The sequence below is a fragment of the Dasypus novemcinctus genome, chromosome 26, assembly GCF_030445035.2.
Source record: "Dasypus novemcinctus isolate mDasNov1 chromosome 26, mDasNov1.1.hap2, whole genome shotgun sequence".
Taxonomy (NCBI): Eukaryota; Metazoa; Chordata; class Mammalia; order Cingulata; family Dasypodidae; genus Dasypus; species Dasypus novemcinctus.
In genome coordinates, this window is record NC_080698.1 from 21,781,985 (window position 1) to 21,795,989 (window position 14,005).

Below are 14,005 nucleotides of genomic sequence, written 5' to 3' on the forward strand. Positions count from 1 at the left end.
CAAAAAAGCCCTCAAAAGATGCTTTCAGATGGAATTGCAAGGAAAATAAGTACATGAATTAGTGAAGCAACATTCAAATTTATACAATTGTGGCAGTTACATCTTTTCTCATCATGTCCAAGAATTAATTGCACTGCTGAAATTAGACATCCAGCCTGCTCAATGCAGACAGGAGCCCAAGCCGGAAGCAAACTCTTTGAATAACAACACAGTCTTCTGATTCTTTTCACATGGCTACATTTTTGACATTTCCCTCAATATTCTATCCAGTTGCACTGTGACTCTGACAAAAGATTTCTGAAGGCATGACTGGCACATCTGTGGTGAGTGGCAGGGAATGGAGACGAGCAGCAAATCCCTTCAGCGGCTCCAAAAAGCCTGCAGCCATCCTGCTTAGCTTTTGCATACATACTCTAAGTAAAGGATTAAAATACGGAAACCGTGATGGCAATTTTAATCACTTGACAAATAATTCTATGATCTGCTATAACTTTACAATGGCAAAACCTCTGACACACAAGGTACTGAGAGGCATATATTCCCTCTATGTCAGTCTCTTAAATGTTTAGATGGGAGTTACACATGAATGGAGATAACCTCAACATAGTATTTATTTAATCTATACAAAGGCAAATGATAAATTACGAAATCTGAGTAGAATGGATTTTTCTGGGTTATTTTTTATTTCTATATTCAAATCACCTCTCTGGGCTCTAGAACTTTCTCTCAGACCCCAGGAGATGTCAGGTGTCAGTAATCAGAGTTAACCTATCTGTAGTAAGTCAGTGCAGCCAAAAGTCAAAAGTTGTGCCTCTAAGTTAGCAATTACAGTCAAGCCTCTGGAAGAACCTGGGAGAGCTCTGGAAGAGCCAATTGCTGTTCTCCGTCTTCCCTGTTGAATGTCTCCTTAATATAAGAATGACATGCCATTTTTATACAATCATATTGGGAAATATTATTTAAAATAACCCACAGAGTTGGAAACATTTCTTGGAAAGGAGCATTCCCAAGATGTTGGTAGAAAAGTAAATTGGTACTACATTTCTGGGGAAAAATCTGACAATTTATCAAGTTTGTATACTACTTTCACTTAGATTATATTATATTAGGGACATTATCATAAATCTAAGTAGACTGCAAAAAAAACTGACATTTTAATGTCTGTAGAGTATTTTGATATATGAATATACTATAGTTTTTCATTGTTTCCACATTTGTTAAAATTTTAGTTGTTTTCAATTGTGGCTATTATAAATAATGCTACAAAGAACATCTTTATAAATACATTTTCTTTTTATCACATTCTGATTATCCCTTAGATTCCTAGAAGTAGAAATAGCACTGTTAGTAGGCTTACCTTCAAGTATATTTTTACCCTAGTAACTAAAGGATTGCTATCAGCAAACCAATTCTCAAACTAGAATTCCAGTGAATCATTTACTAGAAGAAATACATGTGGTAATGAAACCAATCCTGTGTATTTATACCTTATTAGTGAGTAATTCTCTGAGGAAAACAAATCATACAGCAGAGATGCTTGAGGGACCACTGACTCAGAAAGAAGAAATCAGGTCCTACCAAAAGGACATCACAGCAAGCTAGGGCAACAGCTGAGCTCATAGGCTTCTGCCCTAGAGCAGAGTCCCCAGTTCATTGGTGTGCAAGACCTACAGACACGTGTTTACCAGCATTAGCTTGTGTGGATTGGTCCATCTTTTGAAACATGAAAAATGGTGAGTGACCTGACAATCCAAGCTTATAAAACGGAAAATCCAGAATGCAGTGAAATCATGTTTTGCAGTTGCCAAAACTTTAACCTCCCTGGTGGCTTGAGCAGGGGAAGTTGCTATCTCGAGGTTGTTCTAAAAGCAAATTTAAATGACAACTCCAGATTTTAAGAGACAATGAATAATGACATACTATTTCTTAACCTATCATATTGGAAAATGTTTAAAATGATAAGACTCACTGATGGCAAAGGAAGAGTACCCAGAACCTATTCCATGGAAAAATATTTCTGTGGTCAAATGAGTTTAGGAAAGAAGGGAAGCTGAACAAAGTTCAAGCTGAACCTTTAATATATTAACGCAAACCCTGAATGCTTCATCAGGAGGCTGCAGCTAATGACATTTATAAATGTACTTTACCACCACATTCTTCTTGATTTATGTTGCCTTTTGTTTTTGGTTCCTGGGTTTCTGTTGAACCTCTGGAGCGAAACACTCTGTGGAACATGCTTTGAAACAGTGGTTCTCAAATATTTGGTCTCAGGACACATTTACACACTTAAAAATTGTCAAAGGCCCCAAAGAACTTTTGCCTATATGGACTATATCTATAGTATTTACCATATCAGAAATTAAAACTGAAAACATTAGAAACACTATAATTTTAAAATAATCAAAAAAACTCATTAAATGTTCGCTTATATAATATAACATAATAAAAAAGGATTAGTGATGAGTAGTATTTTAAAAAATATTTCTGAAAATCTCTTTAATGTCTGGTTTAAGAAAAGACAAGTAGATTCTCATTTCTTCTGCATTCTCTTGTGATAGATTGCTTTCATTGAAATGTATCAAGAAAATACAGGAGAAGTACTTTGATAACCTTTTAAAATAAGTGTGGCTATTTTTCTTTGATACTACATAAAAACTTGACAAATGTTAATTTCTTAAAAGTCAGATGCAGTGTGCAATCTGAAACCATATAAGTAGGATTTTATCACTCTGTTACATGAAAATCCATGAACTATCTTGCACTTTCCTTCCTCGTGCAAAATTTTGAAATAACTTACATTGCTCCTGTGGAAAATATTGGCTCACTGAATTATGTAGCTCTTCCAAATGTTGACACATTTCATGATATAATATAACAAAAGACCCACATTCGTTCATATCACCATCAATCTAATCAGAACAGTTTTTAAGTATTGGAAAGTTGTTAAGTACATGGTGGCAGATACAAGTTTTTCAAAATTCAAATTTCTGCTTGAAATCCTGAATTTTATCATTGGCAACAAATACTGTACTGTCCAGTGGTTTACTTGAAGTGACAGGTTCACTTTGTGCATTTTTAAAGAAAATGTCTTTCAAATATCTAAGTCTGAATAACCATAGTTTATCTATCCATCAGTACTTTAAGTAAAAATATAAAAAATGGTTAGTTCGGCTCACAACTCAAACTGTCACAAAAGTACATTTTCTTCAAGAAGATCATCTCTTCTGGGTGTGCAGCAGCAGTTCTTTCATGCACACATCCCATTTCAGCACACAGAATGTTAAAGAAATGATGTGTACTCAAGAGTCAAAATTTAATTAGATTAATATTTTTTATGGCTTCATCAAGGATATCCTCAAATGAAATTGGCTTTTGTTTGTTTGTTTATCATAACTGCTGATGATAAAGAATAAACGACTACATGCTAGCTGCAGCTGGCAGTTTTATCTACCATTGCTTTATGCCATCCTGCAAATGTCAGCACAGTGATAAAGACAAATAAAATCTCAGTATTATATAATATAGTCTTGACATCCCAGACCCGTTAAAAGATTCTCAGGGACACCCAGGGATCTAAGAACCACACTTTGAGAACTGCTGTTCTAAACTCAAAATCTAAGCCTGAAGAAACTAGTTATTTGGGAACTGAGAGGAAAGTTCTCCTCACCACACCATAGCCCATCCCCCCAGGCATATTAATTCATAAGCATCAGGCGGCAGGTCCCAATTTTCCTGCAATGCTCACTATGCTGTCCTTAGAATTGAAAGCCACTCAGACCCCTCTCAGGATCACACTCCTGTGTGCAGCAGCAAAGTGTCTTCCGTGGAGTCATAGCCAACAAGAACCTGTTCAACCTGCTCACTGACGAAAACCCTGTGTTTTTCTATTGGCTCCAGACCTAACGGCCACAGGAGAAGTGCTGTGACTTATCTACAGCAAGAAGTGCAACAAGATATTTTGAAACTGTGATCTGCCTTAGCTCAGGATTCTCTTCAGCTGCAATAGAAAAGAGCACTTGGGTCCACATTTACCGCACAGGAACCCTTTGGCGAGGAGGCATGGCTAACCCAAAACAGTCTGCCTGGGACTTTATCTGAGTGGGTGGCCAAAAGTCCCATTTAATAGAATATCATAGTACCTATCTATTTTGAATCATTTTTCTAGCACAGTGATTTACAAAATATGATTCTTGCATCGCTTGCATCAGAATTATGTGGAGTGATTATTAAAAAAGCACATTCCTGAAACCCACCCTGGACTTACTAAAGTAAAATATCTGGTAGGACCACCTGAACACCAGTGCAGTTTGTACACTGTACACATTGAACAAAGGTATACGGTGGCCCAGGAATGTGGCTTTGAATGTGCATTTTTAACAGATTATCTAAGTGAATGTTGAGTATACCAGAACTTTGGAGACTGTTCTAAAGAAGTTGTCCTCAAATTTTACTGTATTTGTGCTTGGGACTGAAAATACAGATATCCAAGTACCATGCTAGAGCTACATAATCAGAATCTCTCAGATCTGAGTATCTCTATTTTCCAGGAGTGATAAAGATGATTCTGCTGCATACTGAAATGTGAGAGCCATGTTTCTATACTAAGGATGCTATAGTTTCCTGCAAAAAAAACAACTCTACAAAAGCTAAAGATGAGAGACACATTGTTTATGAAACTCTCATATCATTTATTCATAGCCTAATCCCTAGCTATAAATTTGTCTTTTAAAATAAACAATAACTTTTAAAATCCCAAATTTCTATACTCTATTGTTACACTTGCTGGCATTCTGTCAATATTATATGGGATGTCAACCTTGCATGTTATTCCACCAACATCCTGAAACTTGTTTAGCCAGAATTTTCTGATTTCACAGGAATTCTAACTATAGATAGACTATCTGATTTTAAATATATAAAAAATATATATATATATCCTATCTGATTTATACATAATCTGGTTTTAAAAAGTTTTTCTTCATTTTATGTAAGATTTTTCAATCTAAAAGACAAATTTAGTTTACTTTCAAACTATCAAATTGACTTAGATTTTTAAAAACCAAAGATTTGCCTAAGGCACTTATAAAGAAAATGACTTGATGTAAATGTCATGTCTGGTAATGATCCTATTTCCGAGTCCTATTGAATGATTTCATGAAAAAAAGTGGGAAGGGAGATTCTAGAACTGCTAAAATAAAATTAAACACATGGAAACAAAGGGGGAAAAAAGCACAATTTACCCCTTCTAGGCAACAGAGAAGTAGGCAGTTTTATCAGTGACTTTCCTTCCAACTAACTACTGCAGTAGAGATATGTAATAGCAACAATTATAGGGGCATCAGCTTAAGCAAAGGCAGAGCAAAAACTAGGCTGTACTCTTTTCTTGAGATGACAAAATGCCAAATCTGCCAGTCACTCATGAAAAGCACATAGCCCCAGGCAACTGATACCATGCATCCAGAGACTCTACTTGTCTGTGAGTACAGCCAGGATTTCATAAAGTCCATGAAACAGAACAACTGTTTTATGGAATGTCAAGAGTTGGCAGGGTAGGTAAATTGGTCGGTATTCTAAGGTCAAATAACTCCGAAAAACTATTAGGTTATATAGAATTAAATGAGTTCTTTTACGTGGGGCTTCTCAGGGCCGTTCTTTGCTGATGTGCTTTATACCTCTCCAAGAAAGAGAGAAAGCACATGCCATTTTCCAAACTTTTGACCGTTTTTTTTCATTTAGCATTAAATTGCACTAGTACTCCCTGGGTTACAGATAGTTCAGGTAGTTAAGGCAAATTTTCATTTGTATAACCAATCTTGATGCCACAGAAATTGTGAAGGCATGCCTGACAGTCCCACTATATCAAATCCCTTAGCCTCTCTCTATCGGCTTCCTCAGCTCTGAAAGAAAGATGATGCTTATTAGCAAAGTGTCTTGGGATGGTTGATCAGGAAACACTAAATAAGATCCAATTATTGTGTTCATTACAGGGTAGATGATCTACTAAACCATCCCTATTACTTAAAAAGTGTGGAGTCCTACATCTTTATTACCATATAAAATGGCTCCAGTTTGACCTGAGAGATATATACTAAGAAGAACAAATAAACACTCATAGGAAAAACATCCAGAAACCAGGATACAGGCTTTCTGATTGGATCTCTCAAATTACATATCTGCATTGGCTGCCAATTGCCTACAAACAAAATTAAATTTTTTTTAGCTTGGTATACAACCTTCTCAGGTTGTCACCAAATGACCTGTTTTACCACTAGCCCCATATTTCCAGGGCTGTAGAGTTTATGGTGAATATCATGATCATGGAGTTTGGAGGAAGACAGATGTGGTTCAAGTACAGACTCCACTCCTCCACCTCTTGAGTAGGTTACTCTAAGCCCTTGATCATCAAAGTGTGGTCAAAGGATGGTATTATCTGCATCTTTTGGAGCTTATTAGAAATGCAGAATTGTACACCTACTGCATCAAATTTGCATTTTAACAAGATCCTCAGGTGATCCCTACTGCATTAAAGTTTAAGAAGCACTACTTTAATTTTCATTAGCTCATCTGAAAATTGGGGATAATAATAGTAAATAGTAAACCGGAGATGGCAGTCCTTTCCCTCTCCTGCTCCTTTGAATCCTTCTTCAAGTCCTAAAGATTTCACCATCTAATATCACTCAAGTATACCTACCTCTCTCTCCTTTCACCACCTCCATCCAAGCTATTCTCTTTTCTCTCCAGATCTTTAACAATGGCCACCAAACTTATAATGATACATCCATTCTTGCTTCCCTCTTACCTACTCTTCCTACCATAACCAGAGAGATTTTTAGGAAATGTAAATGTGATCAGAGCTTCCATTTGGTCTCAAAATAAAGACCAAAAGCATATGTCATATCAATAACTTCTGCCATGTGTGGCCCAGACTACTTCTATGGCTTATCTTGCATTATGCTACCCCAGCGTCCTCTCCTCCAGAAGCACTGGTTTTCTTTCAGTTTCTTGAACTAGCCAATCTCTTTCCCAATACAGTACATTTGCAAAGCCTATGACCCCTGTCTGTAGTGACCACCCTCCTCTCTTTGCCTAGTTAACTCCTCCTCAGACTTTAGATTTCAGCTCAAATTTCAACCCCAAAAATACTTTCTGACCCCCCAACCACCACCAACTATCTCATAGCCTGGCCCATCATCTCTGCCCCATACATATTTGATGAATAAATGAATATATGAATCAATGAATGCTCATTCAAATGGTTAGTGTGACAATCAAACAGATTGATATTGGTAAAGCATTTAGCACAGTGCCTGGTAGAGAATAAGAGCTCAATGCCATACTAGTTGTTACATATTTGAATATTATCCCTGCTAAAAACTAGTCCCATCCAAGCAGTGCCCCATTTGTTCTTATTGGGGACTTTTAAAAAGTCTCAATGGCAAGGCTGTGCCCCAGATCAATTAAATCATAATCTCTTGGGGTAGGACCCAGGCATTTCAGAGTTTTTAAAGCTCCACGGGGAATTACAATGTGCAGCCAAAGTTGAGAACCATGGCCTTGACCTTTTTCTTACTATGGTTTCTCAGACTTCTTGAAGCATGCTGAATTACATGAAGATTCCTTATTGTTCATGGCATGGGTCCATGGCCTCACTTCTCCTCTATGGACAAGAACCACAATAAGAATCCATGTAGCAAAAGTCCATCAATTCCTTTCACCCAGGCCCCTTGACAGAAGCCAGATGGAGTAAAATCTCCACGTATAATCACATAAGCCAGACTGAAATCTTTCAGGGGAAATCTAAGTTGCCTAAACTACTCTTGGGATGAGGTGCACATGAAATGATGCCAGTCCTTAAGGTTAAGTGTTGATTGAAACAAAACTCATTGTGGTTTCATTATAAACCTGTCATAATTGTTTCACTGGAGCAATTGCTTTATGAGAGCAATTAATTTCAATTCCAAAAAAAAAGGTGAGACCTTCTGATTATTGAGTCAGGCAATAAGAAACAGGTGAGCTGGGAACTTACCTTCTGTCTTCTTCACTGTTTGAGTTATTTGTTGTATCGAGACAAAACTGTAATTTAACAGGCTCTTCTTCCTAATGGCTGACCTGTGAATGTAAATACATGTTTAAGTACAGACATATTAGGCTATATTTCTCACTCATTTTGAACTTTTCAAAATGTGATGGACATAATAAAGACCTTTTTAAAAAAATCACTGAACCAAAGTGCCTTGGTTTACAAGACAAAACAGAATGTAGGCCTCTAACAATATGAGCACCATTTAAAATTAATACCTACCAAGTCAGAGCTGGTACGAAGCCAAGACAAAGGCTTTGGTATTGTTATAGAGGGTACAGCATTGCTATCTGGAAATAATAACCTAGTGGGCAAAATCCCCCCCACCCCTCTTTCTCCATGCTGGTAAACTAAAGGAAAAAACAGAGTATGATACATGAATATACATTTTTCTTGGCATTTTAAATCATACACTGGCATATTCCTCCCTGAACTTCAGCCAAATGAGAATGCACAGACAACAACAGTTTTATAAGAAGTGGTTCTGGGACATAAGCTTTTCAAGATCCTTAAATGAAAGAACTATAAAAGACACTATCATCATCATCATCGTCATCATTATTATTATTGTTATTATTTCAAGCACTCAGAAAAACCACAATCAATGATTAGCTATAACAATTCAACTAACAATAATACATCTGGAATAAGCTCCATGGTGATATGTACTTCATGCTTAATAGTCCAAATTAATTCGCTCCAATGGCTTTAGACATACCAGTTAGGAGTTGGAGAGCACCAAAATTCACATTAGCTTCCACTTCAAAAGATATTATGAAAAGAGAAGGAAGGAAATGAGGCTATAAACAGCAGTAGTAAATAGGAAGGGTTTTAGATGATGTGGTCAGGAATAACTCTCAGCAATTAGCAATTCTACAATGAAAATATGAAGGCTAATGTTTCTATCTTCACAAATTCCTTCAGAGCTGGCTGAGTAACCCATCTAAGGCAACAGATCTGAAGCCCTAAAATCAAGGTCATTACACTCAAAAAAGGGGTGCTTTTCCCCCTGTGTCCTTAGCGTCATTTACTAGTCCCTCATAGAAGCAGACTAGAAGGAGAATTAATAATTTTTCAGGACATACACCCTAAGAAATAAGGAAGGGAGAGGGAAGTATGTGTTGAAGCAGGCATGAAAAGATGGGGTAATATTATCTGATTACTTTATGTGTCTCAGTCTACCCTACAGATTTACTAGGGTATGTCATACATGTAATTGTTCTCCAAGATAGAACTTCTCAACCTTTGCCTGTTGACATTTGGGCCAGGTAATTCTTTGTTGTGAAGGGCTGTCCTGTACATTGTAGGAGGTTTAGAAGCACCCCTGGCCTCTACCTACTATATGCTAGAGTAGCATCTCCACCCCACTGAGACAAAATGTCTTCAGACATTGCCAAATGTATCCAGTGGAGGGGATAGGGGGCAAAATCATCCTGGTTGAGAACCACTGCCTTAAGACTTTAATTCACCTGTTTCAGGGTGGCCAGGAGGAAAAATGAGTTGAATATAGACCAACATTTAGAAACTTATTCCTCATTAGTGATGAGCATGTATTCAGTGCCATTTTAGTGCAAGGCAGCATTCTTACCAGAGGACACAGATTCCTCTTCCCAACACCTTTTGCACATATGGACTTGATATAATTAATATAGAAATTTGGAATCTGGAACCCCTTTTGGTCATTGTGCAGAAAAGTGTTAACAAAGTAGACCCAAGACTGCTATCCTTAAAAAGACCTGCTTGCAAGGTTGGCCCTTCACTGACATCACAAAACCTGGGCTTGTAAACAGTCCCCTACACTCATGTAAAACTTTCTCTAAATGAGAACAGTGGCTCACTGTGCCTAAAGTGTTTGTACAAACAATGTGGTTTATGCTAAACATCTGCTTTCCTTCTGGGAATCTGGAATTTTGGTACAAACTAGGCAGATGATGCCAACATGACCAGCTCCCCATAGGAATCTTGGGAACTGAATGTATCATGTCTCTGGTAGACAACACTTCACAGCTCACTGATGGAGGAATTAAGTGCATCCTGTGTGACAACTCTGGGAGAGGATGCTGAGAAGTTTGCACCTTTCTCCATACTTCCCACCATGTACATTTGTGTTTGCTGATTTTGCTTTGTATCCTTTCACCGTTCAATTCCCAGTACCTCCTTAAAAAAAAAAAAAAAAAAAAAACCATATATTCATGTTCAAGTTTTTGTGTACACATGTGCTTTCATTTCCCTTGGGCAGATACTTAAAAGTGGAGTTCCTGGATCCTATGGTAAATTGATGTTTAACTTTTATAAAAACTACAAACTGTCTTCCAAAGTGGCCATACCATTTTACATTCCCACCGGAAATGTGTGGGGTTCCAATTACTCCCACATTCTTTCTAACATTTGTTATTTATTATCTCTTTTTTTATTATACCCTTCCTAGTGGAAGTGAGGTGGTAGCTCATTGTTTTTGATTTGCATTTATTTACCTTATGGCTAATGATGTTGAGCATTTTTACAAATGCTTATTGGGAAATTGTTTATCATCTTTGAATAAATACCTCATCAGACCCATTGCCCATTTTTAAATTGAGTTATTTGCCTTTTTATTTTTGAGTTGTAAGAATTCTTTATATATTCTAGATACAAATTCCTTTCAGACATATGATTTGCAAAAGTTTTCTCCCATTCTGTATGCTGTCTTTTCACTCCTGATCTGTCCTTTGAGGCAAACAATTTAATTTTTATGTTTTTTTTTTCCTTCCTTTTGTTGCTTGTACTGTTGGTGTCATATTTTAAAATCCATTGCCTAATCCAAGGTCATGAATATTTATGCCTATGCTTTCTTCTAAGAGTCTTACAGTTTTTCACTTTTAGTCAGGTCATTGATCTATATTGAGTTAATTTTTCTACATGGTGTGAAGTAGGGGCCCAAGGTCATTCTTTTCTATCTGAGTTTCCAGGTATCCTGTTGCATCTCTTGAATCACCTCAGAGAGTTTCCCATAATCTTTGGCTACACAAGTTATTTAATAGGCACCACACATATAGAATTTATGCATATGATCAACAGCCAGAAAGCCTTTTTTTTAATTAGTGAAGTTACAGGTTTATAGAAAAAGCATGGAGAAAATATGGAGATCCAATAACCTCTTCACTTTACACACAGTTTTCCCTGTTAACACTTCTCATTAGTGTGTTACTTTTCTTACAAAATTGATGAAATGATATTATTATAAATACATTATTAACTATAGCCTATACTTTACATAAAGCTTCACTGTTTGTGCTATATAGTCCTCAGTTGTTTTTTTTTATAACTTTTTCTTCTATTAACTTATATACAACCTAAAATTTTGTCTTTTAACCATATTCAAACATATAATTCAGTGGTGTTAATTGCATTTGTAATGTTGTACTAGCATCATCACTATCAATTAGCAAAACTTTTCTGTTGCCCCAAACAGAAACTCTATACAAATAAGCATTAATTTCCTATTCCAAACCCTTACTCCAGCCCTAAGTAACATGTATTCTAGTTTCTGACTCTACAAATTTGCTTATTCAAATTATTTCATATCACTCAACATGATGTCTTCAAGATTCATCCATGGCATTGCATATATCAGAAATTCATTCCTTTTTACAGCTGAATAATATTCCACTGTGTACATATACACTTTGTTTATTCATCTGTTGATGGATACTTGGGTTTCTTCCATCCTTCAGCAATATAAATGATGCCACTATGAACATTGTGTGCAAATATCTGTTCAAGCCACTGCTTTTAATTATCTGGGGTTTATACCTAGAAGTGGGATTGCCAGGTCATATGGTAATTGTATGCTTAAATTTCTGAGGCACTAACCAACCATTTCCCACATGGCTGCACCATTTTATATTCCTACCAACAATGAATAATTATTCCCATTTTTCTACATCCTCTCCAACACTTATTATCTTCCAGTTTTTTCAGTAATAGTGGGTATGAAATGGTATCTCATTGTGGATTAAATTTGCAATTCCCTAAAGACTAATGATGTTCTGTATCTCTTTTATGTGTTTTTTGGACTTCGTTATATCTTTTTTAGAGAAATGTCTATTCAAGTCTTTTACCCATTTTAGGGCTGGGCTGTTTATCTTTTTCTTGTTGAGTTATAGGATTTGTTTTACAAATTTAAGATAGTAAACATTTATTTATATGTGGTTTCTAAGTATTTTCTCTCAGTGTGTAAATTGCCTTATTTTCATGATGAAGTCCTTTTCTTTGATACACCAAAAAATTTAATTTTTGATTAAGTCCCATTTACCTAATAATTTTTCTTTTATTGCTCATACATTTGGTGAATATTTAAGAAACCATTGCCTAGGGAAACAGATGTGGCTCAAGCGATTGGGCTCCTGTCTACCATATGGAGGGTCCTGGGTTCGGTACCTAGGGCCTCCTGGTGAAAGCAAGCTGGCCTGCATGGCACAGAGAGCTGGCTGGCCCACATGGTGTGGAAAGCTGGTGCAAAAAAAAAAAAAAAAAAAGAGACACAGAGGAGAGACAGTGAGAAACACCACAAAACCAGGTGGAGTTGGAGTGGGTTGGGTGATTGAGTGCCTCTCTTCCACGTAGGAAGGTCCTGGCATCAGTTCCCAGCACGTCCTAAAGAGAAGACAAGCAGACACAAAAGAACATGCAGCAAATGGACAGAGAGAACAGATAGCAAGTGCAAGGGGCAAGTGGGAGGAATAAGTCTTAAAAAAAAAAAAAAGAAAAGAAAACATTGTCTAACACAAGTTCTGGTTATTATATTTTGGTTTTTATATTTAGGTGTTTGATCCATTTTGAGTTGGTTTTTCTATTTGGTGTGAGGTAGAGATCTATCTTTATTCTTTTACATATGGATATCCTGTTTTCCCAGCAACATTTGTTGAAAAGACTATTCTTTCCCTATTGAGTACACTTGGCAACCTTTTCAAAAATCAATTGGTCATAGAAATGAGGGTTTATTTCTGACCTCTCAGTTTGAATCTATTGGTCCGTATGGCTCGCCTTGTGCCAGTATCAAACTGTTTTGATTACTGTAGCTTTGTAGTAAGTTTAAGACTTGGGAATATGACCTGGGAAGTGTGAGTTCTATAACTTCGTTCTTTTTTCAAGATGGTTTTGGCCATCTGGAGCCCCTTAACCATCCATATGATTTTGATGATTGGCTTTTTCATATCTGCAAAGAAGGCTGTTGGAATTTTTATTGACATTTCATTGAATCTATAAATTGCTTTGGGTAGATATGGCATCTTAACAATACTTACTCTTCCAATTCATGAACAAATAATGTTCTTCAGTTTATTTAGGTCTTCTTTGATTTCTTTTAGCAGGTGTGTAGTTTTCCAGGTATAAAACATTTACAAAGTTGGTTATATTTATTCCTAGATATTTATTCTTTTAGAAGCTATTCTCCATGGAAGTTTTTTTCTTGATTTCCTCTTCAAATTGTTTATTACTAGTGTATAACAACACTACTGACTTTTGCACATTGATCTTATACATGGCCACTTTGCTAAATTCATTAATTAACCATAGTAGCTTTGTTGTGGATTTTTTTCAAAATTTTCTCTATATAGATGATAATATTATCTGCATACGAGGAGTGTTGCACTTCTTCCTTTCCAGTTTGGATGTCTCTTTTTTCTATTTCTTGACTAATTGCTCTGGCCACAGTTTCCAGTACAATGTTGAATAAAATTGGCGACAGTGGGCCTCTTTCTCTTATTCCTGATCTTCAAGGGAAAGTTCAGTCTTTAATCATTAAGTATGATGTTTGCTATTGGTTTTTGATACATGCCCTTTATCTTGTTGAGGAAGTTTCCTTCTACTCCTGGTCTTCTAAGTGTTTTCATCAAGAAATGGTGCTAGATTTTGTCAAGTGCATTTTCTCCATTTAGATGATCA

At 36.4% G+C, this 14,005-nt stretch overlaps 1 protein-coding gene across 9 annotated transcripts in view; it reads right to left on the minus strand.

Annotated features, from left to right (window-relative positions):
* The window catches only part of FHIT (fragile histidine triad diadenosine triphosphatase), a 1,565,692-nt gene that overhangs the window by 1,036,569 nt on the left and 515,118 nt on the right, over positions 1–14,005 (minus strand). For all 9 annotated transcript variants that reach the window (XM_058288169.2, XM_071212131.1, XM_012521179.3 and 6 more), the window contains one exon: positions 8,027–8,109. In XM_058288169.2, coding sequence (XP_058144152.1) covers positions 8,027–8,109 — 83 coding nt within the window. The remainder of the gene's footprint in view (positions 1–8,026; positions 8,110–14,005) is intronic.